Source organism: Brachyistius frenatus, unplaced genomic scaffold (genome assembly GCF_029030835.1).
Source record: "Brachyistius frenatus isolate BFR_SWC_R1_liver_20210118 unplaced genomic scaffold, ASM2903083v1 Contig_29, whole genome shotgun sequence".
Lineage (NCBI taxonomy): Eukaryota > Metazoa > Chordata > Actinopteri > Embiotocidae > Brachyistius > Brachyistius frenatus.
Window position 1 is genome coordinate 3,134,782 of NW_027210628.1, and position 24,941 is coordinate 3,159,722.

General features: G+C 40.3%; 1 protein-coding gene across 1 annotated transcript; it reads right to left on the reverse strand.

Moving 5' to 3' along the window:
* Nucleotides 1–7,072: 7,072 nt before the first annotated feature.
* Nucleotides 7,073–23,658, reverse strand: LOC138621277 (protein-glutamine gamma-glutamyltransferase K-like). The gene is made up of 14 exons (XM_069699208.1): nt 23,587–23,658; nt 19,218–19,507; nt 18,930–19,121; nt 14,545–14,796; nt 13,236–13,354; nt 13,017–13,124; nt 10,692–10,869; nt 10,452–10,590; nt 10,152–10,344; nt 9,821–9,974; nt 9,434–9,718; nt 8,123–8,283; nt 7,888–8,024; nt 7,073–7,780 (listed from the first exon to the last, which is right to left on the reverse strand). The coding sequence occupies exons 2-14, from the start codon at nt 19,504–19,506 to the stop codon at nt 7,633–7,635; spliced, it is 2,355 nt and encodes a 784-aa protein (XP_069555309.1). The 5' UTR covers nt 19,507; nt 23,587–23,658; the 3' UTR covers nt 7,073–7,632.
* Between the last annotated feature and the right edge of the window lie 1,283 nt (nt 23,659–24,941).

Below are 24,941 nucleotides of genomic sequence, written 5' to 3' on the forward strand. Positions count from 1 at the left end.
AAACAACAGAGAGCTTTGTGAGGTCAACACTGTTTGTGCTAATATCCAATCGACATGCCTCCAATGTATGGAAGACATGTTTAAGTGAATTCACTGAACAAAGTGCTACTGTCATACATAGACAAATAACTCTGTCACAACTAAATTGGTTTCAGGAGCAACATCAGACATAAAGATTAGCTTGGTGGCCATGGTAAAAAAAAAACACAAAAGAAAAAACACATCAGAGCTGATCAAAGTACAAACAATCTGCCTTTTTATGTCCTCCTGCAGTCTGGGCAATCTTGTCGCAGGAGATCTGCACACAATCTATCAACACACAAAACAGATGAATACCAGGAATGACCGCTCTCCCCTAGCAAAGGGACAAACAAGACAGATATTATCCCACACGAGAGAAACAAAAGCATCTGCTTATCCTAAAATCAGGCATAGAGGGCAGACTTAAAATTCAAAACATATGGAATAATTATGAAACGAACCTTATACTGTACTAAAGCCTGTAGTTTAGTCACCACGACTTGAGGCATACTTGTTTTTATCATCATTAAATCACAAAACCTGTAGAGGAATTACAACAGCGTGTCATATGTAGCAGGATCATAGAACGTTTATAAACATGAGGAGTGCGGCAATCGATTTGTGTCAGCTCAAAAGCATCTCGGCTGTCTATTCAAACTATTTAAACCATAATTTCCACTTGCTTTTCACAGCCCATCAAATCAGATTACTGCTCACCAAGAAGTCGGAGGATGAGTTTTAAGAGATGTGGCATTATAAGTAAGCCTCACTGAACAGTTCTGCTTTATCAAATATATTTGTAACATGATGACATACTGACATCGAGCTGAGCTCTCACCATTTGCTCTGTGCCCAAAACACAACAGTGTGGCTCAAACAAAACAAGAATAACTGAATTACCGCCTTGAAGTTGGATGCCGTTGCCAATCGATCAAGTTGTACTGTACATTCATGTGTGTCCAAGCTGACACAAACTTACTATAATATTTGGGGTGAAAACTTTGAGGGAATCCTGATGAGTGTTCACATGTTTTGCTTAAAAAAGCTGATTGACAGTAGAAAATGCTTCAAATATGGGTGTTGCTGCAAAGAAGGTACAAGTTCTAAAATTTAGATGCTTTACACAACTTAAATCTGACCGACAGAAGATCTTTGAAATCACCACAGTTTGAAGTTTGACAACCAAATTGAGTGTCACCAATTCAGAATCTGACTGAAGGTAAAATATGGTCACAACCTCTCCTTCTGTTCCTGAGTCATGGTGTTTAATGATGGCTGAAAAATGTGCAGGACATTACAGTGTCACAGTGAAGTTAACCTTTGACCTTTTGGACATAGAATGTCATTCCTTAAGACTGTTTTATCATATTAGAAAGTCATGTCAAATTTAGTCATAATTAGCGTATTAAATATTGAGTTATGGCCACAAACATATTTTGTAAGGGCACATTGACCTTTGCCCTTTGGCCACCAAAATTGAATCAGTTCATAAGGAGACCAAGTAAACATGTTGTGCCAAATTCAAAGAAATTCCCAGACAGGCCTTCCTGAGATATTGTGTTCATAAAAATTGGAAAGATGTGAGGTGACAGTGACCTAGATCTTTGACCTCTGACCCCTGACCCCCAACATTGAAACAGTTCATCCTGGAGCTCAAGTGAACGTTTGTGCAAGTTTTGGAGAAACAGACAGACGACTAATTTCAAAAAGAAAAAAACATAATGCTTCCAGTGAGGCAAAGGAACAAAAATATGTATTCTTTTGTTCTTGTTTCCAAAATATTTGGCCCTCGCGCTTCTCTTTTTAAATTGAATATCTGGGCTTTTGACAAACGAATGGTTCATCAAAACAAGCAACATGAAGACATTATTTTGGGCTATGAGAATCTGTGATGGACATTTTCCATGATTTTATGGCATTTTAAAGGAAATGGTGAATCAAAAGAAAAACTGGCAGACACTTTGACAATAAAAATGATTGGTTGCAACGGAGACGTAAAACGACACAAGAGTCTTCACCACCCATACACTCACAATAGAGCCAATTCTTGTCAGCATGTTCTGTTATGCAACAAAGGCAAAACTAGACTGGTTCAAGTTTCAGAAACAACAATTCCAAATTGAACTTCATTATGTAAAACATCAAACTCCACTGCACTTCTCAGTGGGGGGAAGCCACTCACATTAATCAGCACACACCCCATCAGCCCGTCTGACACGCACAGCACAACTATGTGTGTCAGACATGAGAGCTTAATTACCCCTGCTCAGGAGAGGTAGCTGCTTCCGAAACTATTCCGCACACTTCACTGATGTTCAGGGAGGATTGGGCAATGAGCCAAGTTTGAACTAGTTGCTTTTGGTAATAATAATGCCACCATGTGGCCGTTTACATAACAGTTCATGTGTTTGCACATAACCCCTTTAAAAGTATTCCTCCAACTATATTTATGTAAGCCGTATGGACCACAGATATTTCAGACCTTATTTTTTATTTTTTTATTTTTGGTTCTAGAGTCTGTAGCTGTGTTACTGATTAATGTATGCATGGCCTTTGTGGCATACAATACCATTATTAATGAATGTTATGTGCACTTGCAGCCAGTTTTGGACAGTACAAGTTCTCTGAACAATCCTGCATAATGGAATGTTAATTCACCTGTGGGTGGCATTACATCAAAACGATTTTTAATGATTCACTGGCCATAAGTTATTGTCTGCCTTTATGTACATGTGAAACATCTAGCATTTAAATAAGGCATTAAGAGGATTATGCAGCTGTATTGAAGGCGTTCCTCTCTCTGAGTGCTTTTACTTTAATGACATGCAACACGTTTGCTGTTACCTTTGAAGCTTTGAGTTTCTTGCTCTTGTGTTGCCCACATGCTGGCTGGCCTTAAGATCTCAAATAATGGTGACCCCTATTAGTAGCTGGTAGACAGGTGTGACTTGAGACTTCATATAATGTGACAGGAGATAATCCCTTTCTGAAAACTGGCTGTTGGTCAGTATCAGTGAATCTCTACATATTTTACAGGCCGAAATGCTTTCATACACATGCATACAGCAAGCACAGGAAGTGAATAAACAAAGTCATTTTAGCTTCTTGGCCTTTTGTTTGTGCAGTATGTAAATGAGGAATATGCACTTAGTGAACCAAAAAGTAGACACGTGTATGATGCGGCATAATTCAGTCCTGTAATAAATAATACTTCTGCAACATATATTTTATTGTTGTTCACATTTGTTTCATAAAATTATGTTAATGTTTTTGTTCCTGACATTGTCAAAAGTATTTTAATATAAAGCTATAATTATATTAAAATGCAATAGTTGCTACATTCAAATGGAACTTGTGATTAATCCATTTTAGTGCAGCACATCAGGGCCCGGCTGATGCAGATGCTGGCACTCAATCTCAGCTTTAGGCACCTGAATGCAACAGCCATCATTAACATTATGGAGGAAGCCTGTGCTTCTCCACCATGCAAATATCCCCCAGGAGGGTCTTTTTTTTACATGTCAGAAAACTATTGTGAAAGATGGATGAAAGTAACCTTCAGTGTGAAAATACATTGAGGTAATCTTGGAAAAGAGGCCGGAGCGGGGCCAAACACGGCAGTCAATATGTTAACATACCACCGCAAATGATACAAAACTGTATCTGTGGCTGTTGATGTCAACACCTATGAAAGGTCAGTTAGCTCTGCGGATGATCAAACAGACTATAAACATCTCTATTTGCCAATATAATGTGAAGAATTCAACCACTCAAACATTGCTCGAGATTATCCAACAATGTTAACAAACAAAGAGGTTTTGTAACAGCCTCTGCTCTGTATGTAGGATGGAAATATAGAGAAATACACTTTATAAAATAACAGAGGGAGCTGGATGCTTCATGGAGTCATGCACTTATTATTATGAACTGTCAGTCACCTGTCAATGACAGTAAACTCTGCAGGGTAGAAAACATTCCCACATCTGGCTTGTGGCGTCTGACCATGGTCCCATTATAGATAATGACAAATATGCCACAGCTACAGGGATGGACCTTTTGGGTAAAGTCACTTTATCAGATGGTGGCAACCAGAACATACATTGATCAGCCACAACGGTAAAACCTCTGATAGGAGAGCGAGGAACACTGATTATGTGATGTATATGATATAATGGCAGCTGCCAGGGTAGGATGTAACAAGTATGAAGTCAACCTGTGTTCAGTTTACCTCTGAAAATGAAGCTGGAAATTACGTAACACCTGAGCTGACTATGGTACAAGTCCTTAAAGCCAGGTTAAACATTGATAGTCATTGTTAGCAGTACCAGTCATGTCCACAGAGAGACACTGGACAGTACTGTGTGTACGACTGAATTAATGAGCCACAAATAAGATAGTAGTAAGGATCTAATTGACTTTGACCAACTGTGATGGCTCGACGACTGGATCGGAGCATCTCCGGAGGTCTTGTGGGGTGTTCTCAGTATGCAGTGATTAGTACCATTGTTGACCTCTGTCCACCACCAAAAGCCCCTACAATGGGCAGGTGAGCATCAGAACTGGACCATGGAGCAAAGGAAGAAGGTAGCCTGGTCTGATGAATCTCATTTCCTTTTACATCATGTGATGGCCGGCTGCGTGTGCCTCAGGGTTGTTTTTACTGCATGAAGGGAACCTGCACAAAATTACTTTGTTGTGAATGATTGTGTATGTGTTATGGTTGATTATTTCACCCAAAGGGCAGAGGCTTACCCACTGAAGAGTGAAACAGCTGATGGGGTGAAAAATTTTACATTTTGGATTTGGTGCACCTAAAAGATTACTAACAGACTGAGGCTTCGAATTTCACAACAAAGTACAGTGCTGGTACATTATAAATTATTATGAATAAGTAACTTTGAAAAATAGCAGGTGGTTGAGGACTGGGCTGTATCAGCTGGACTCATGATGGACATGCTGATGTTCATCTGTTAGATTGTTAGAGAAAATGGATTTAAAGTTATTTCAGTATTCAAAAAGCCGACCTTACAGCAGTGGGAAGAACAACTGAAAGGAATGCTGGACTCAGACCCAGTGATGTCAGTTCGGCAGGGATTGTTTGTTTGTGTATGTAATGTGTGTATATATATGAATATATACAGTATCTACAGTAAATGTTTGTTAAATCTGTGTGTGCATGTATAGTGATTTTTGCCTTGTAGCTAAAAATCTATCAAAATAAGACAAGTCTATGACAAGGGACACTGTTTATGTTAAGTCACAACCATGAGACCGTCAGACAAAATCAATTTGACAGTACAAGATCTTTTTGGGGCAACACGGGATCAAGTGCGTGAGTGTAAGGATGTAACAAGGTGAGTGAAATATCATCTTTAATATTTGCATTAAACTACAGTAAGCCACAATAAAGTCATCACAACTATAAACACACTTATCACAAACGTGTTCCTTTGCAGAACAAATCTTGGGTTAAGACGTTCAGGTCCCCGTGCACCAGGAGGGTGTCACCAGGTTGAGGCTGAACATTGCAATGTCCTCGCTGAAACAGTCGTGTATACTTAAGGAGATAAATGACTGTGTCTAAATTAAACTATTTTACATGTCATTTTTCCAGATGACCTGTCCCTGCTGTCAGGCTTGTGGTTCAGTGAAGCTCATTGTGAATTGAGTCGGTCAGGAGATTAATTCAATTCAAGACCAAGGTTCATGTGGAAGACTGGGAAGCGTTGAAAGGGTTACACACCATCGGCTGAACTGTCACATTGAGGCATATAATGAAATAGAACATCTCCAGTTTAATTCAGTGTTTCTCAACTGGTCCACCCTCAAGAGACAAATTTTTCCACTGTCATTAGGTTGTGACCAACTGACAACCAACAGCGACGTCACCCATTGGTTTGTGAACGGCCGTTATGAGTTCGGATTTTGGCTGGCGCCGTCTTGCTAATACGGAGCGGTTCGGAGCCGGAAGTGACCATATTTGAACAAGTAGGGGGAGCGAGTGTTGGATCTGACTTTATCTGATTGGAAACCCGGCGATACTACGTCCCGCCCGCTCATATTCCTAACCTGACTGCACCACAGGCCTGTCAATCAAACAGATGCCCCCCCCAAAAAAACCCATAATTTTGAGGCATATTTTGTAATTAATGACGGGATTATTTTCAGATGGACGGCTAGAAAAAGAAGGATTGTCTTTTGCTTGCAAAACTGAAATGACTCATGGAGAAATTGTATTGACTTAGAGTTTCTAGAGTTTCAAGAATCTAAATTGAACTGTATTTAATATGAAATAAAAACGCAGACTCTTAACTGTGTTTAAATGTTTGAATGAGAGTTTACTACTGATGTGACATTACAGCTGGCAGCAAATGACTACTGCATGAATTTTGCATCATGGGAAACGCATATCCTTTAAGATAAAGGAGAAATTCTCCGGACTTCAAAATAAGTCTGCCTTTTTTTTTTCACAAATCACTTAAAATGGGGCCGCGACCCACTAGTTGAGAATCACTGGCTTAATTCATGTCTTTGTACTCTGTCACACTGGAGCACAAGATGAACATCACATCATGAGGCTCTTCGCTATGAGCTGTGTCACTGACGATGCTCTCAACCTGTATTTAGTTCGGGCTGGGAAGGATTTGACTTTCGAAGCTTTGCTGACTGTTCCTGTTCTATTCATGTCCTTTTGGAGCCCGGCCAACATTACTGTAATGTTAATGTTAGCTTACAGCGAGAACACGGTTAGTGCTAGATTAGATCAGCCACAGGGAAGCACGCTCTAAACTCTAAAATGCAGTGATTGGTTGATTCACTATCAATCAACTGTTTCCTGACCATATCTTTCACCTTAATCCTCTCACAATGTAACAACCAATCAAAGCAGAGCCTCCGTCCCGCTGATCCAATCTATCTTCAGCCAAAAGAGTACCAGTGTGCAAGAAAAAGAAGTCACCAATTGAGCACTGATTCTGTCGAAATCTAATATTCTGAAACAATAACACAAAAATCAATGAATCTCCAACTCTAAGTTTTGAAATAATTGGTATTTTAATAATAACAGCATTTGAAATTGAGGAGATGTTTAAATAAAACACTTCTTACTCTCAATGCATGGCAAAATAAACAAAATAAATATACTTTATGTATAAATATAAACATAATCTAAGCATTGATCCTGTCTTTACAAAAGCACAACTCTTTCATTAAAGCTGCCACACTGTCCAACCTCCGCAACTACCGCGGGACTCGAGAATAGTCATTATAGTTGCACCTTACTAGCCTGCATATTGAAGAACCATACCACAGAATCTTTACATTAAAATGCAAAGGAATTTGATGCAAGCCAATACTGGCTTTCATATAATATTAAAAGGTTCTGTCTATCTGATGTGACATCCCATAAACACTGCAGTGATATGTTAAGATTAGCTGTGTGTGGCCATTAGTTGTTTTAACATTCTCATGCAAAATAAAGCAGCAACAGTGGGTAACACCTTTATGAATTTCAATACTGGCTCTCCATATAAATAAATGGTAAAGGATGTCATGAATAGAGAAGAGATTCAGTGCTTATACGGAGGAAATGAACATTCAGAGCCTCTGTTTTCAAACGGCTTTCTCCACCGTGATCTCGCTCACACCGTGAACCTGTGTGAGCTGCTTGCAGTCCAACGAAGCCAATAATTTCCTCGGTCCAGGAAGGGTGGGGACGAAGTGCTCAGTGACAGACACAGAGGCATGGCTGCCAATATCTCTGAGGGTAAGACAGGAAATGACAGTAGCAATCACAAAAGAGAAAGATAGACAGGGTAGTTCAAAAAACAAAAAACACAATATAAAGTGAATTTTTTTTCTCCTCACCCATAATGAATCTTTTGAGCAGGTAGAAGGCCGAGTCCTTCCACGTGGAATATGACTGCTTTCAGCACCCGTGGTAATGGGTTAGTAAATGAAATCTGTACTGACGTCTTCTGCCCGACCACGGCCTTGCCGACTGGCTACGTGACAGAAAAACAGAAAGAAGACAAAGTCAGATCGGGAACTGTATTTTAATCTTCTTCCCAGAAATATTTGCCTGTTCAGCTGCCTGGTTTACCTTTATGATAAGATCTGGAGTCCTGAGTCGGAAACTGAACTGAGTGGCCAGGACCTGCTGCGTTTCTTTGACCCTGCCTGATAGTGTCAGCATGAGTGCAGCCTGATCTATCAGTTGGTCCTTGTAGTCTTTGTACTCGAGCGCCCACTCCAAAACATTCTCTGTTGACAGGAGATGTAGGCAGAGAAGTGACGTTAAGATAAACTGTGTTAAGTACACTTACAGAAAAACCACAAGTTTACCATGTTTTCCACATGGGACACATATTATCACATGTATGACACGTTACCACAAGTTGCAACATATGATAACATGGAGAAAATATGTGGAAATGTTTTAGACATATTTTAATTTCAGACAGACAACTCACGTTTGAAATGTTTATTTTAACAGCAGAACACAGTTCGAGTTTAGCGTCTAGCCCTCCGGACTCATCGCTCCCCGTAGATGGGATTACACTGATATATTTTGGGAGTGATGAGCAAATATCTTAAACTCCCCCAGAGCCTGCAAGTGGATGCCGGGGTGGTTGTGGGGCTGAGCAAACGGGCAGCAGTGTCGTTGACAGGCAGAGAGGGGGAGATGGGGAATTTCCCAAGTTAAATAGACCATCAAATTTGGAGGGTGTGTCTGTCAGATGATTATGGAGCATGTGGCATGTCACATGATGCTGAGCAGGAAAGCTCAAGTTGACTGCCTGAACTAGCTCGCAGGCGTCGCCCCATATGTGGTTGCACGTGGAGCACGTCGAAAACATTTAATGTGTCACAAATACTGTAAATTTTTACCAACACATTTTCAACAAGTGCAGTAATGTGAGCACAAACACAAAGATTCCGCAATAATAATAAATTTGGTCAATACATACAATACCCGTGTAAAGACAGGGAATTGTCGGGGAGAGAAGACAAAGCCTGGACAACGACAAAGAGCCAGAATTGTTTGCACACTTAATTTTTGGGGGCATTTTGGTTCTTTTGATGGACAATTTTGTCAATACATTTTGAATGTTTGAAAATATAAACTTGATTTGTATCACATTTTTGTTTTCTTGTTTTCCTGCAGTATGATGGGTTTCACATGTAATTCCATGGATTTCACAAGGCAATGCATATGGATTTCATGTTATATTTGGGTTTAGAAATATAGATCAGTTTTACATGTTATCTTAAAGGTTTTACATGTGCTTACATGTGTTTTTGCACATAGGAAACTCGGGTGGGTTTTTTTTTTTGTAAGGGTACCCCTGTTTCCAGTCTTTATGCTATGCTAAGCTAACCAGGTGCTGGCTTTAGCTTCCCTCTAACTCACCCTCGTTGGGCAGTATGTCCAGGTCCATCTTGTCCTGCCTGATCGTGGCTTTGTGGACTCCGGTGTAGTACATGATTCCCACCTGACTGTGCAGGGCGACTTTGCGTTTCTCTGAGCTGCTGTTTCGCAACACGATGCTCAGCTCTGCATCGCTTCCCATTTTAGGACCTTCACCTTCCATGATCACTTCCACAGAGACGTCCTCTGCGATGGGGGACGAGTAGGCCTCGGCTTTGGAGCCGTAGCGACATGCAGTTTCCACAGCAATGCGTTCCTTCTCTGAGCCTGAGAATGGAAACGTTCAACAATAACCATCTTTGACACGAGTGCTTGTGACCTCCAGTGAATTACGTTGTATTTGAGCGTCTGCACTTCGTTGGATGTTACCTTCAGGATGTTTGTAAATGTGTGTGATATCATTGCGTTCGTCAGAGCCAACAGCCTTGGTGCTGATGTAGTGGCCCACAACCTTTTTCTCACTGTAGATTTGACTGAAAGTCCCATCTGCATTCCTCTGCCAGTAGATTTTATCACTGTTCACCTGAAAATGCAGAGAGAGGGATCAGGAGAGGTTAGAAAAGATAGCCCTGAAGAGATGGTAAATTGTCATGCATATTTGGATAGGTACCATAACTCATTGTTAAACAAACCACATTTTCTTCTTTTTCAAGTCTTTTAACGTCATAAAAGTACAATACAACATTTGTATTCTTCTAACCTCAGCAAACACGAATGGAGCGTCGTGTTTGAGGTAGACCTGACCACTGCGTACAGCAGCGAGAGAAGCGGGGCCACAGCGGAAGGTGCCCTGGCTGGTCTCCTGAGGTGTGGAGTCGACAACCTGCCAGCCTCCGTTGCCTGGAGGCAAGTCTGGACGAGCCATCCAGCAGTCGTTCCACACATGGAAGTTCCTTCAGGAAAACACTTGAGATTTAATAAACTGGGCAGTGATGTCAGACATGATGAGTGCAACGGTGTTGTGTGAAGCCACACGAAAAAAGCTGGTGACTTCGCATACCAGATAGAGTCTCTATTGAGGTTCTCTATAGGATCTAGGTTCTCGTCAAGGTAGACATCGGTTGTCAAGGAGACGTCTGTATCATGAGCTGAGCTGAAGTTGGTCACAGTTCGACTTGGAATACCTAAACACCGTAAAACTGAGAGGAAGATGGAGTGAGAAGACAACCGTGATCACTATATGCGAAGAATTTACACGTCACACACGTACAGATCACATGTCAAAATAAACCAAACTAACCTGTAGTGACGATGCCAGCAAAGACCCAGCACTGGCCGTACTTAACAGGGGTGCCACTGTTTTTATGGTACTCCTTCAGGATTTCCACACTTCCACTCCACACTGTCGGAGAATTTCCACTTGAATAGTCTCCTGACCAGTTTCCCTCGAGGACACCGCGGTCGTCAAGAGAATTGATCTGGATAAATTGAGAGTGTTTGACTTTGAAGCTACAAAATCAGTTACCAAAAAAAGAGAAAACCTTCCTGTCCCAGAACCTCCCTTTTCATTCATGTACGATTTCAACTTTGCTTACAGTCCTAACAGACGTTAACAAGCAATATTTTGTTCCCTGACTGCATCATTAACAGTCCAATGTGGTTAGAAAAAGCAAACAGCTAAAAGTAATAATAATAATAATAAACTTTATTTGTATAGCACTTTTTTAAACTTCAGTTACAAAGTGCTTCACATAAAATAAGCCATTAAAACAAAACAACAAGTGAAAGTCTTAACAACACAATGATGGTATAAAACAATCAAAAACACATTAAAACAAATTATAACAATATAAAAGAAATAAGAATTGATCACTAAAATCAGCAAAGGCTGTCCGATAAAAGTATGTTTTAAGAAGACCTTATTTCCTCAGGCAGTTCATTCCATAATTTGGGGGCTCTGTCACCTTTAGTTTTAAGACGTGTCTCTGGAATAGATAAAGGTTTTTTGTCTGAGGATCTCTACAAGCAGGCTTATATGGAACAATCATGTCAGCTAAATAGGAGGGAGAGAGGCCATGAAGTGTTGTAAAAGTCAACATTAAAATCTTCAAATGAATTCTAAAACATACTGGGAGCTGGTGCAAGGAGGCTAAAATAGGTGTGATGTGGTCCCTTTTCCTGGTTTTAGTTCAAAGTCTGGCAGCTGAGTTCTGTACAGTTTGAAGTCGACTGATGGATTTTAGATTGAGGCAAGTGAAGAGGCTGTTGCAGTAGTCAAGGCGTGAGGAGATGAAGGCATGTATAATGGTCTCAGCATCATGAAGTGTTAAGATAGGACGGATTTTTTTTAGATATTTCGAAGGTGATAGAAACAGGACTGCACAAGCTTTGTGGTATGGTGTTCCAAACTAATAATATTTTTTCTATTGGAGTATGAAACAATGGTTGTACTGTACATATAATGACCTTTGGCTTACAAGACAAGAAGTCTACAAACACACTGGACTGTTTGTGAGACTGTGTTGGATTCAGATAAAATCAGTGGCAGCTATTTTTTTCATTTAGCAGGAAACACATCGCTTTCACATTAACAAATAAATCCACCATGAATTTGCATTTTTATGGATTTGATTGGTCAGAGCAGCGCCTTATTAGATGATGTCTTGTTGCACTGGCAACTGAAGAAGAACCTGTTCAGCCTTCTGTTTTCATGAAATGGTTCTTTGAGATAAATGCTAACATCAGTATACTGAAATACTCGCAATGACAATGCTATGATGTAAAGTAAGGAAATATATACAATGGGGAGTTAATTTATGTTCCCAAGGTCCTATGTTCCCCAGTTCAACCTCAACCCATTCCTACAATAGCCCATGTCATATCGAGTGAATACAGAGCTAGAGAACATAGAAATGACTCCATACCCAATTCATACATTTTATGTATTGTGATAATCATTCTAACTATTTTCTAATTTGCACTACACGAAAGAATCAGTAACGATGTCATAAACTAGAGCATCGGACAAATATAAATTTTGACCTGATGATGGCACTATAGAAAATGTCAGAGGCTCCACAGTGTTGTAGCAATTCTTTTAGAGGTGACCATGAATGACTGAACCAAATGTCATAGCAGTCTTTACAATACTTTTCAAGGCACTTCCCTTAAGTTCTGAAATGTCGACCTTATGCTAGCACTAGAGGGAAAGTCAGGGGTCACCAAAGTTTCATGAGAACCGTGAATGTCTGTTCAAACCTTCTGACATATTTCACAGGATTGCTGTAAACTTTCACAAGCTGGTGGCACGAGAGGTAAAGGACAACAAAGTCAGTATCAGTCATCCTCTGGGGACCATGAATGTCCTTACAGACTATCATGACAACCCATCCAGTAGTTGTTGAGATATTTCAGCCTCTTTGAACCCTTTTGACTCACACTGTTATCATGGTTAGAAATGGCAGTAAGATTAAATCACTGCATGGACTTCTGGATCTAAATGGACCATTATGCACTAATGCTCAAAAAGTATTCAGAGGAAATTGATTCGGTGTAAGATATTGAGCACGGTTCTGCAACATCATGAGGAGAAATATTTAGGAAGGTCGATCAAGTGCAGTCTCACCATGGCTGAGATGACTCGCACCACATTAACCGGGTCTCCCCAACCAGATGGAGGAATCCCACTCTTGTCCAGGACAAAGAGACACGCAGCAAGAATCCCATCATCAAACTGAGAGCAGAAGAGAAAAAAGACATGAGGTGTGTGTTGGAGAGCACGTCAGTTCCTGCTGCTCAGCTTGTTTCCCAAACACTGACAGTGAAAGATCACGCAGCCACTCACCTGTCCGTAGTTCCATGTCCTCACTCCAATTTGATTCTCAGTGCCGTAGTAGATCCGTCCAACATCGTTCAGGACGTACTCCTGCCTCTCCTCTTCAGAATCCATGAACACAGGGTCATCTGACAGAGAGCGAGTAAGAACAGTTTTGAAAGTGGAAATAATCAATCCCGTCTACAAAGCAAGGCCTTGAGCAAAATGATGTAAGCTGCCTTTTTTTTCTTCCTTTACTACAATTTTATGGATGTTTTTGTCAGTTTAAAGTATGCCTGTTGAATATGCATTGTTTTTACTCTTAACTGTTAAGAACTGTCAATTTTGTGCAGCTAAAAAGTATTTACTGAGGGTAATAGTGTTGTTAAGCTTCCATATTGGAATACATTGGTCTATGTCTTATCTATGAAGAATGATGGTTTCCTCTCTCTCTCTCCTTGCTGATGTTCATGTGCTGCTCTTATTATCTCCACTACTGTAATGCAAGTCGTTAGAAGTAGTTGGAGACTCACTGTCTCTGGTGTCCAGTTTTACTCCCGTGTTACAGCTCAGGGGGACAAGCTGGATTTGATTGCATCTGTATGTTTCACTCATTGGACAAATAAATTCTGATTCTATTGTGTTTTCACAAAGCAGGCTGCTCCGTCCACCAGAGAGACAGAGTACCAGTGGGACATCATGTATAAAGTCACCGAGAGGTTGGATGTCAGACGGACCGCTTAGTGTGAAAAGAACTGCAGCCACAGGACTGTCATACACAACACTGAACACCTTCCAGCGAGTGGGCGGGGCTTCAGCTCCTTCAGGACACGCCCCCCCCAGTCTCAGCAGAGAAGACTGATGATTTTTTCACGATTTCAAAGCCTAATTTAACAAACTTGGTGGTGTTTTTTTTTCATTCAAATTTGGATGGGTAGTTAACAACCCATACTTCTGTGGTGTGATGAACTTAAAACTCATTTTCATTTCTACTTTACAACATCTTTAAGCAGATTAATAACTAATGTTTTAATTATTCTGTAACTTTATTTTAGATTTAGAAGGTTAATTTTCTGTAAAATATATCACATTTTAATGACATGTAATTTCACATAACATCTACATTTATTTTTGGGCCGCAACCCTGCATCCAAATTCATCTTTGGCCCTTCATCATGTTATTTTGACCAACCCTTACAGTACATACAGTCTACCAGAGATATAAACTTTATACCGCAGCAGGGTTATACGGAAATGTTCTATTGCCCACAAAAAGATGCCTGTCTGTGCCCAGATATAAAGATAAAGCAGTCCTAATGTAACTTATTTTAATGTTTACCTTCACACCAGGGGTTGAACAACATGTGGATGTCGTTAGCAGGGTCATGTGTGGAAACGGCCGGGCCATTTGCACAGTTTGTTTCAACAGTGAGTTGATATCGGCCGATGACCGCCGTGGGTGGAGAGTTCACAGACAGCTTTATTCTTTTGTCATTCTGTTTCACAACAGCAGCCTCCCATCGCTCGTCCTCCAAATCCTCCACCAAGGGGACGATTACATGGGTGCCTTTTGACAAGGCTGGCAGTGCCCCTAAGAGAGTGGGAGGAGACACACGCACACGAAAGGAAAAACAAGCATGTGAAAAGTATTACAGCTTGTTCTTCATGACGTGTCCAAACACAAGCAGAGCTTGATACTGTATTTTCTCACCTCTTCTATTAAAGCCACACCTGCATTCCTAACATGTTGTGTATGTTTAAATGAACCGGAACCAAACAAAGATTACAAAATGTGCTGTCCTGACAAGATGCACACACACACACCCACACACACACACACACACACACACACACACACACACACACACACACACACACACACACACACACACACACACACACACACACACACACACACACACACACACACACACACACACACACCTTGTCTGATAGCAATGCAGCTCTCTTATAAAAGTCTTTGCTTCGGCAGCAGCTTTCTGTTCAGCTGCACTTTTACTGCTCTCTCTGTCATGACCAATACTGATGTGTAAGGTGACTTCAGTGTTTCTGCAGCCAGCGTAATAGAAGAGGTGCTTCAATCTTTAATTAAAACAAATACAATGTTTTCTATAATAAATCAAATTACGATTTTCAGCAGCACATGGAGCAGTTGGGAATTGGTTAATTTGTCACCGTATTAAAGAGTTTTCGCTCTGAAGTGATTGTGGAAAACTACAGCCCTCCACAGCTTTTTCGCTCTGTCCTCAGTGGGTGTGACCTTGTCTTTGTGTGCTGTGCTTTCAAAAGCCTTAACAGAACAAATTTGCAATGCTGCAGGTTCACCATTAGATGTTCATTTTGATGTGATTCAGTCCTGGACAGATGGGCCAATGAGTGGGTGTGACAAAAGGAATTGCAACCTGCTTGCAAAGAAATGAAAGAAACAGTCATTGTAAAGAGAAACACTGTGACCCTGTGAAACACAGCCACCAAGAAGCACAAAAACAGCAAGGAGACACCGGGGCAGCCAAACGGGCGCAGACTGATGGAGATGCAGCTGCTGCGCACCACTAGAGGGGTGAAGATGGGCTTTCTGGCAGTAAATTCATTAACATGGACAACAAAGACTGCACCAAAGCAAGCCTACAGATATTAATACACCATGAGGCCGTCTCTAGTGCGCCTGGTTGGCCAGACTTTCCCTTCAACACTAATGGATGAATATCCTGTAGATATTCACGGACCACAGAGGACGATACATACCGCTTTTGGGGACAATTGCATCAGAATCGGGCTAAACTTCACACTAAACTTTAACTTTAATGGTAAATATGCTATGCTGGTTCGATATCACCCTCATGACTGACCAGTAAATATACAGATAGAGCTGCTCCCACCCAATAATTGATCCATCACACTTCCACGTTGTAAAACCACAACTTGACAACGTTATACTTTATACTTTGCACAGATGAAACAAACAAGTTATCAAATGTTAATTACTGAGCTTCAGAGGTGCTTGTGGCAATGTTTTTCCACCTACATGGACAGAACCACTGTCTTCCTCTGTTTTCCAGGCTTCAAGCTACGCGCCTGCTGGCTGTCCTTGGTAGCCAACTCTCAGCGATTCTCAGAAACCCTAAGAGCTCTCCTCACACACAGCCTTGAAGCCCAAATTGCAACTTTACATACAGCATATCTCATAATCTAAGAGGCACACTGTCATGAGATTTGGTGAATATACGTTGATGCTCCCAGTGGGGATAAACACTTTGCTTTTTACTAATACCAGGACCTTTTTATCCCCTGCACCCTCAAGTAAGAGGTAATACTTTCAGGTAAGACTCTAATAATAGCCACATTGTTAGTGTGGAGTTCACTCTGTCAGTTCTCAGGAAAATTACAGCTTCTCCGAGCCATGAGCGTGGCTTCAGACTGCAAACCTCAAATTTAGAGCTCAGCTGTCACTGACTTTCACCTGAATGTTAATAACAATTATCTAAAAGTGTGCGTTGTTTGAGCTTTGATTTACTCTCATGCCACACAGAATAGTGTTTGGACTGAGTGCAGGGTACTGTAGGTGTGCTATGGACTCAGATATGAGCAGACAAATCACACATTCCTGTTAAACAATTGGTTTTTGACGAGCGGTGGCATGATTGTCAGAAGGTTAAATACTGGCAACATCTGCAGCTGCTATTATTCTCCTGCTTACTTCTGGTGTGACAGATGGCTTTTTTTAATTGCTTAATAATGATTCATGATCAGTGATTGCTGTTTTGTTATCACACCCAAATGTAAACTTAATAGGCTGGAAAAAAAAATTACTCTGAAGAAAACAATATAGAATAAAGTTAAAAAATGTTTTTGACACCATACACATTTTCCCAATATTAAACACTGAACATGGGATAACATTTTCAGTCCTATTATAGCTGCACAGCCTCTCTGTAAATAAGACATTTTAATTATTGTCTTCAAGCCTCACTTGATATCATACACAGCTGTAATTGCAGGATCTATGTTGGTCTGCGTCCTCCCTGTCTTACAGCACTCGATACACTGAGGCAGAAAGCAGCGACAGACATGCTCCGGTCAGGTGAGGCTCAAACAGTTGGTGGTGGCAGTAAGATGGTGAATTATCAGTACGAGGGATTTTTAGTTCGAGCCGGACTGAAGACTGTAAAACACTCTCCCAGAAGCATAGCAACCAGAATTGTTACCATAGCAATAGTAACCAATAATCCCTCTCCCTCTCTGTGTGTCTCACGCCCTCCCTATATATCTATTAATTTATCCATCTCACACACAAATGCAACCAATTCTGTGTCCTCTTCATACACGAGCAGCCACAGTAACAGTTAAAGACACGAGCACAAATGAAAAAGCTCCAGCTCGTACCGCTTGTTTCCTCCCACAGCTCTGAACCCTCCTCAGTGCACCCGAACTGACTGTTAACAGACTATTGAATAGGTGGTTATCATCTCACATCGGTCCCACATACATGGACTCGTAGTGAATCGAGTAATACTAAACCTACTGGGCAAACTGCACCTACTGATAGACCAGAAGATTACATTAATGGCTGTAGTTGTTATCACAGGAGCAAAAGAGGAAGTCTTGTGACATAGTGTAAGAAGTGACAAAAGTCACAAAGGATGGTGAGTTGTTCATGGTTGGACAGATCAAAGACGTTTAGCCCGATTCCACCTGACTATTGCTCACAGGTTGTCTTCACTGTGGTTGTAATCTGGGAATGCTGCTCAGCCACTCAGAGGAGCGGACCAATCAGTGACCACCGGGGGTGAGCTAAACGTAGTTCCAACGAAGGTGGAGGCGGTGGGTTTTCGGCCATAGACTGTGTAGGAAGGTTTATATAACGCAGGTTATAAGACGGTCATTACCGATTGGTTAAAGGCTGCTCCAATATTTTCTAAATTCACCCGCATTCAAAGCATGTTAGGATGCAACAGCTAGAAGCAACGCTAAATGGTTGTTAATGCAGTGAATTCAGGTCTATGAAGACTTTCCTGTTTGTGTCCTGAGTGAAGACAATTGTAAACGTTGAAAGGTGTGTACGTGAGTCAACTTACCTAATGTTTCTATTACGTAACGTTGGTCACATTACAAATTGATTAATGTAAGTAACGAACATATTGTATCCCAAACCGTAATCTTCCTAAACCCAACTACTTTTGTTGCCTAAATGTAATGCATCACTGATCACGTCACGATGTGAACCACGTGCTTATTATTGTTACTATGACGACAAAGGTCCAGTACACTTGTTGCTGAAAGGCTGGCACACCTGTTGCTGTCACTGTCCGATGGGCATAAGTCACTGATGATGGCCTACTGTACCGACGTTTAGTTGGCCCCACATATTTGGGACAGATATGTGATAATACTATTCACTGGTCTGATAACTGCTCTCTTTGATGTGACTGCCCAGAGAGGGGGAACTCTTAATTGCCATGTACAGCTCTGCACAGCGGAGGCCGGTGTACTGGCCAAGTTGGATTGAGTCCATCCATTTTCACGCTTGGCCTCTTGTGATTTCTGGCCAGTCATGTAAGAAATTCAATGAATTAGTATTCATAAGCCTTGCTGTTGCCTGTGGAGTCTTAGTCTGTATTGTTGTTCAGCTTAAGTGATAACATAACACTTTTAAATTTACAGATTGTAGAGGTGAATGTCGGTGTTCAACTGCCTCTGACTAACCTGTTTTAAGATCGAGATGAAGCTTATCGCTCTTTGGGTTAAAAGGTCTGGACAGGGTTATCCACATCTGGAAAGTCTGTCCTCTGCGGATAATGAAGTTATCACTTTGGTAGAGATCTGTGTGATGCTCCATGCGGTTTTCCCCTGATTTTCTTTTCATCAGGTCTATTGATCCAACTTTCAGAAGCAGTTCTGTGAAAACAAAGATATGAGAGATTTAAGTCTGATATATGGCTGACATTTTCTTTTTTAGACAATATATAACACATTTCTGAGTTCTCCACTCACCCTCGAGCTCGCCGTCATCAGTCACAGGGTTCTCGTCATTCGTCCCTTCCTCCTTATCGAGCTCATCAATCCCTGTGACCACAGTGTCCGTGATGTCGTCTTCATTTGGTTTGGGACAGCAACACGGACAGACCTTCTGCAGCCACCGCCAACATGCATTTTTCTCCTCAACATCATTTTCCTCTGCTTCTTCCTTTTCTTCTACTGTGTCCTCCTCAAACCCAAGAGTGACAGACGGAAACCGACCCACTGCAGATCTGTTTCTTATTGACCGCGTCTCCACAGGCATCCTGAGAAAAAACAAACACGGTGAGGAAATCCAAGGCTTTGTCATTGATCAGGCACTAGTTCACTGCAGACACACACGTTTTTAATACTCTCTGAGACATCTATTAAAAAGCAGTCCAGCCCTCAAACCAAATACTGCTATGTGTATTTCCCTTTGGAGTTCAACACATATCAGAGGTCTCCAAAACTGTCACATCAGATTAAACAACTCCAGTCAGCTACGTTAAGGTAATCTGTTGTCCAATTAATTCATAAGAAGAAGAAAAAGGAACTGTCCAAGAATTGAAGAAAAACATATATAAATTATGGAACGAGGGGAAGTCCATCCATCATATTTCTCTGTCGTCTTCTTTCCACTTGTCTCTCCTTTGCTCACCGCCCTCTGATTTGACCTACACTTTAGACACTTTATATTTCTCGGCAGCAGTGGCTGTTACATTTTCACCAAACAGGTTTGGATGAAGCAATAACAAGACTGACAATGAGTTCACTCCTTATTCATATGCCAATGAAGCTGAAACTGTGAGTGCACTAAATTGCAGGCAGTAGGAGGGGAGGAATCACCTCCTCCCAGCTCAGGATTGTGCGACATATTGCTGCTGACATACGAGGCTAAAAACAGATGAACAAAACAACGTGCACAAACAAATGCAACTCAATCTATATGCTAACTACCATTGTGGAGGGCAACTTCATACAGATTTGTCTCTGCCAGGAAAATGTACTGTACAAAGTAACAACGCTGATGCTGTTTTAATTTTAAAGCAATCAAAACTGGGCTATTATTATACAGTATATATTTAAACTACATTTAGTAAAGCAAATGAATGAAAGGCTAAATGTGTTTTCTTTTACAGCTACTGCAAACCTTTTAAAGTTTGTTCAACATCATACGAGTTTTGTAGATGTAAAACTAGCTGATTTAAAGGAATTCTAAACAATTTAAGTGCACAGATCAATTTATGAGTATGAGATTAAATCCTGAAGGCTGTTTTAACGATCATCTGCTGGAGGGGGAAAGTTTCCCGGAGCTCAGCAAAAATCCGATTTTAAGAGGCGAGCCCACGAGCATGGTTTGTGACATCATAGATAGTTTGGAAACTGATCCTGGTCCAGTAATCCACTTATACAAGTTTGATGTGGAAATTTGAAACCTCCTGTGCACACACGCACACTGTGAACTTTACAGTGAAGTACGAGATATTTTGTGTCCAGCAGTTAAACTTTATATAAATAAATTAAATTAAATAAATTTGCATGTTTATATACCCTGGATGTTTGAATGTGAGAAAAGCAGTAGATGCCATTTTAAGGTAGATGCCATTTAAGGACTTTCCGATTATAATTGAATTGAATTTTTTATTTGTATGTCTATTTAAAAACATACACCAATTAATATTCAAAATAGTGTATTTGATCTACAACTGGGTTGTTAAAATTGTTACAGACTTGATCTCTTTTTATATTTTCTATGTTTAAAGAGTTTACTTTTCACTCTGAACAACTTACAACTGTAGCTGTACAAAGACACATGATTTTTTTGTTAAAAAAACAACAAAAAAACTAAAGGCTCACAGGATTATAGACATAATTCAGTACTAATCATCATGGTTTGCACTGTTTTCACAACCGTGTAAAGAAACTGATTAAATACATTAAGGAGACACCAAATGTGGCAGCACTGTGGTGCAGCAGTTAACACTGTCACCTCACAGCAAGGAGGCTCTGGGTTCAATCATTGGCCAGGGGGCCTTTCTGTGGGGAGTTTGCATGTTCTCTCTGTGCCTCCATGGGTTCTTTCCGGGTACCCTGGCTTCCTCCCACCATCCTAAAGACATGCATGTCTAGTTAATTGGTGGTTCTGAAAATTGCCCTTAGGTGTGAATGAGAGCATAAATTGTTTCTGTCTGTTTCTATGTGTTGGCTCTGTGACAGACTGGCCTGTACCCCGGCACTGCCCAAAAAGCCAGCTGTAATAGGCTCCAGCCCCCTGACCCTGTTCAGGATAAAGCAGGTAGATAATGGATGGACACAACATGTGTTGAGCCATTTCATTCATTTACCTCATTATTTCTAGTCGAATGAGCTCAAGTTATAACCCATATTTCTAAGTTCTAAATTGTTTTTAAAATAAATAACTTGATAAATAAGTTGACTCAACTTATAACTAACAAAAGTTGAATATTCACAAGTAAATGAAGTTAACAAAAAAAGACTAATTAATGCCACTTAATCCCTGTATGATGTTTTCCAGTTTTTAGTGAGGCTGTCCTTAGGTACATTACTATCATATATGCTGTGAACATGCTGGCTTTTAACAAATTTACTGTTTACCATTTTCACCATGTTGCTAATTAACACAAAAAGAAAATTAGAGCTGGGACTGATGAGAATGTTATGACTTTTTTGGATACCTGTTCATAGATCTTAAGAAATAAAAAAAATCTTGATAACCACACCAGATGAAAGGTTATGACAATTTATCTCTAGAGACCTGCAGAGCCCTGTGTGTCATGCAGAAAACCAAAACTTTATATTAAAATGGCTGGAATTACTTATTTGAGTTTAAGATTTAATATAATTTATATTGTCCTGAAATCCCTTTGGCGTCGTGTATTCTCCACATCATGAATTTTGAAGAAAACGACAAAGGAGTCTTTTATAAAGTTCCCTAAAAGTTTAAAACTGAGCTTTTATGTGTTTGATGATGAACTCAGAGTCATCAAACTTTTTTTTTTATAGTGAACCCGACCATTAAAGATAACAACACAACACAACAATGTTTGTGATTTTTGTTTTGTTTTGTTATTGTGCCAATTCATGCATCAATTACTGAGACTTCAGTCTGGGCTGAAGAGGTCGATCGACTGACTAACATTAGTACCAACAGAGCCATGTCAGTATTCTGTCTAAAAATTGTTGGGATAAATGTGGCTTGGCTTTAAAATGTGTTTTTCTTTATAACTCGGTTAAGTCTATAGGGTGTGCCCTCAGATCTGTCACACAACATCTGCCTCAGTGTCAGAAATATGAGGGCTGAGGAGAAAGACAGCATGGAGCCAAGCTGTGTCCTCGTGGCTGAGATTAGTCTGCTTGCTGGGTGTCTCAGACTCAGAAAACAATTCATCTCTGCTGCTACATCCAATAATATGTTAAATAAAACCTAAACTGTTTCCACTGCACTGTAAACCAACACAGTGCCATGAGGAGAAAGAGTCGTCATGCACAGCAGCCAGAGGGTGAGAATGTGTGACGCATTGTGGATGATAAGTAAGCCGACAGCTCAACCTGCTATGAGATGAGATTGTCATCACTTCTTCATCTGCTGTGTAGCGTGTTCATACGGGTCTAGAAAATGGGGTCGGATATCGGGGTCGAAGTTCACGCTAATGACTTTTGCTGCAGATGTAACATGCCCAAATGCAATTGATCACAACTGGGTATTTTCCTCCAGGAGGGTGGTGATCCAGTAAGCATCCATCAGCAGCACTCATGATCTGTTTGCCTGGGGGAGGTTTATTTTTTTATTTTGAGCTACAAAGAGACTTCTGAGACATCTGAGAATTGAAATATTCTCAGGGCTCACTTAAATTTAGTTTATGGATTTCTTACACCTGAATACACGTGTAATAACTATTAAGATGTGGCTGCTGTATATACACACACATATATATATATATATATATATATATGTATATATATATATGTATGTATATATATACACACACAGAAAAAAATACAGTGTATCCTTTACACCTGTCTTAAAAGGTGTCTCATGCACTTGTGAATAAATAATGTAAATCCATTCAGAAGATTGACAGTTTAACAGAGTTAAATCAGTAGACTTTGATATTGTTACCTGAATAATCTTCACATGCTCTTAAAGACAGCAGTGCATAGCTTTGTTAGTGACTGGCTCCTGTTCCTTCCCATGAAGTAACGTTTTTGCACATTTAATTCACTATTTGTGAGGGAAAAAAAAGCCTAAATGTAAAATAATCTGAGCTCAGTGCACTAAATATTGTTATGAAGTTTAAATCAAAGGTCTAACGATGTGGTAAAGCAGCTGATTCATACTCACTCAGTTCAGAGGAAGAATAAATGTGACGATGCAGACTGGATGGAGAAATCTTCTGTTCGCTGAGACTTTCTTGTCTTTCACAGACAGGCTACAACTTCAGCTGCTTTAAATACTTAGCTGAGACCGTGAGGACACGCCTTCCCCCTGTGGAGACAGCAGCCGAAGCAACAACTGAAATCATTCAGGAATGGCGCAACTAACTTCAGTATTGTAGAAAATCTGGTTTGACAATAGAAAAAGTGTGCAAGCCTCTTGCCATCCTCTCTATAGATCATCTTAATATCGCAAAACCCAGGTTTACTTTTAATTCGAATGAAGCAGCAGATATGTCTCATCTCTGATCAATGACACACTATTACCTCTAATCATGAAAAAGGTTATCAAAGCTCTTAATTTAGGACAGTTTTGATAATTTAACTATAGCTTCTGTAATGAGTCGGGCAAAAATACTGAAGCAATGCCAACTATTCTACAATTTCAGCCCCTTATGTGGGATTTGTTGCTTTTCTTTATACTGTATATGTACATGATGTTTTAGGTTGTTGGTTGAACAAAACAAAAAATGTAAAGAAGTTGTCTTTGGCTCTATAAAGTTCTGATGGGCATTTTGTTTCATTCTTTTTAATTCATTTTTGACAATTTGTTGATGTTTTCAAAATAAAATGCAAAAACAATCCACAGAGTCCCAATATAAATAATCCTCAGCTGCAATGTATTATATACATGTTAATGTCAGTACAATATTGGAGTCCACCCGTGTAGCCTGTTGTATCCCATTATTAATTAATTAAACAGACTTGAAAGAAAGACAACAACAAAAAACATAGAATGAGAGTAATAAAAAAAAGTCTGCAGGTAAATATAGATTTCAACCAAAAGGCCTTTTTCACTGTCACACACATATTGACTCATCATTGCAAGAGGAGCAGCTTCAACGGGTCTGTCCTCAGAGATTTCAGTCTTCAATACTGAAGCAGCAGAACTTCTGTTCCTCATGCATCCTCATTAATGTCACTGTTCCCACCTTTCTTTCATGTGAAAAAGGCCCATCCAGTTTGCGCTGACAGGTGAATCACCCTCCGTGCAGGTTCATTGGAATTTCCGAATTTGCCGTGAGGGAGTGGACATCCACTCACTTTTGTCTGACAGACATACGGGACTGAGACACTTGAACAGTCTACACTGACAGGTTGAGTAGGTTTCCACAGCAGGTTGAGGAGGTCATTTGAGAGGTTCGACTCTGAGCAAACTGACCAGGTCCCAGCAGGACTATTACACACATATTTATCTGAAAACATTGGAACCAAACAAAAAATCAACAAACACATAAATGCCATCATAAATCTGTCATCAGA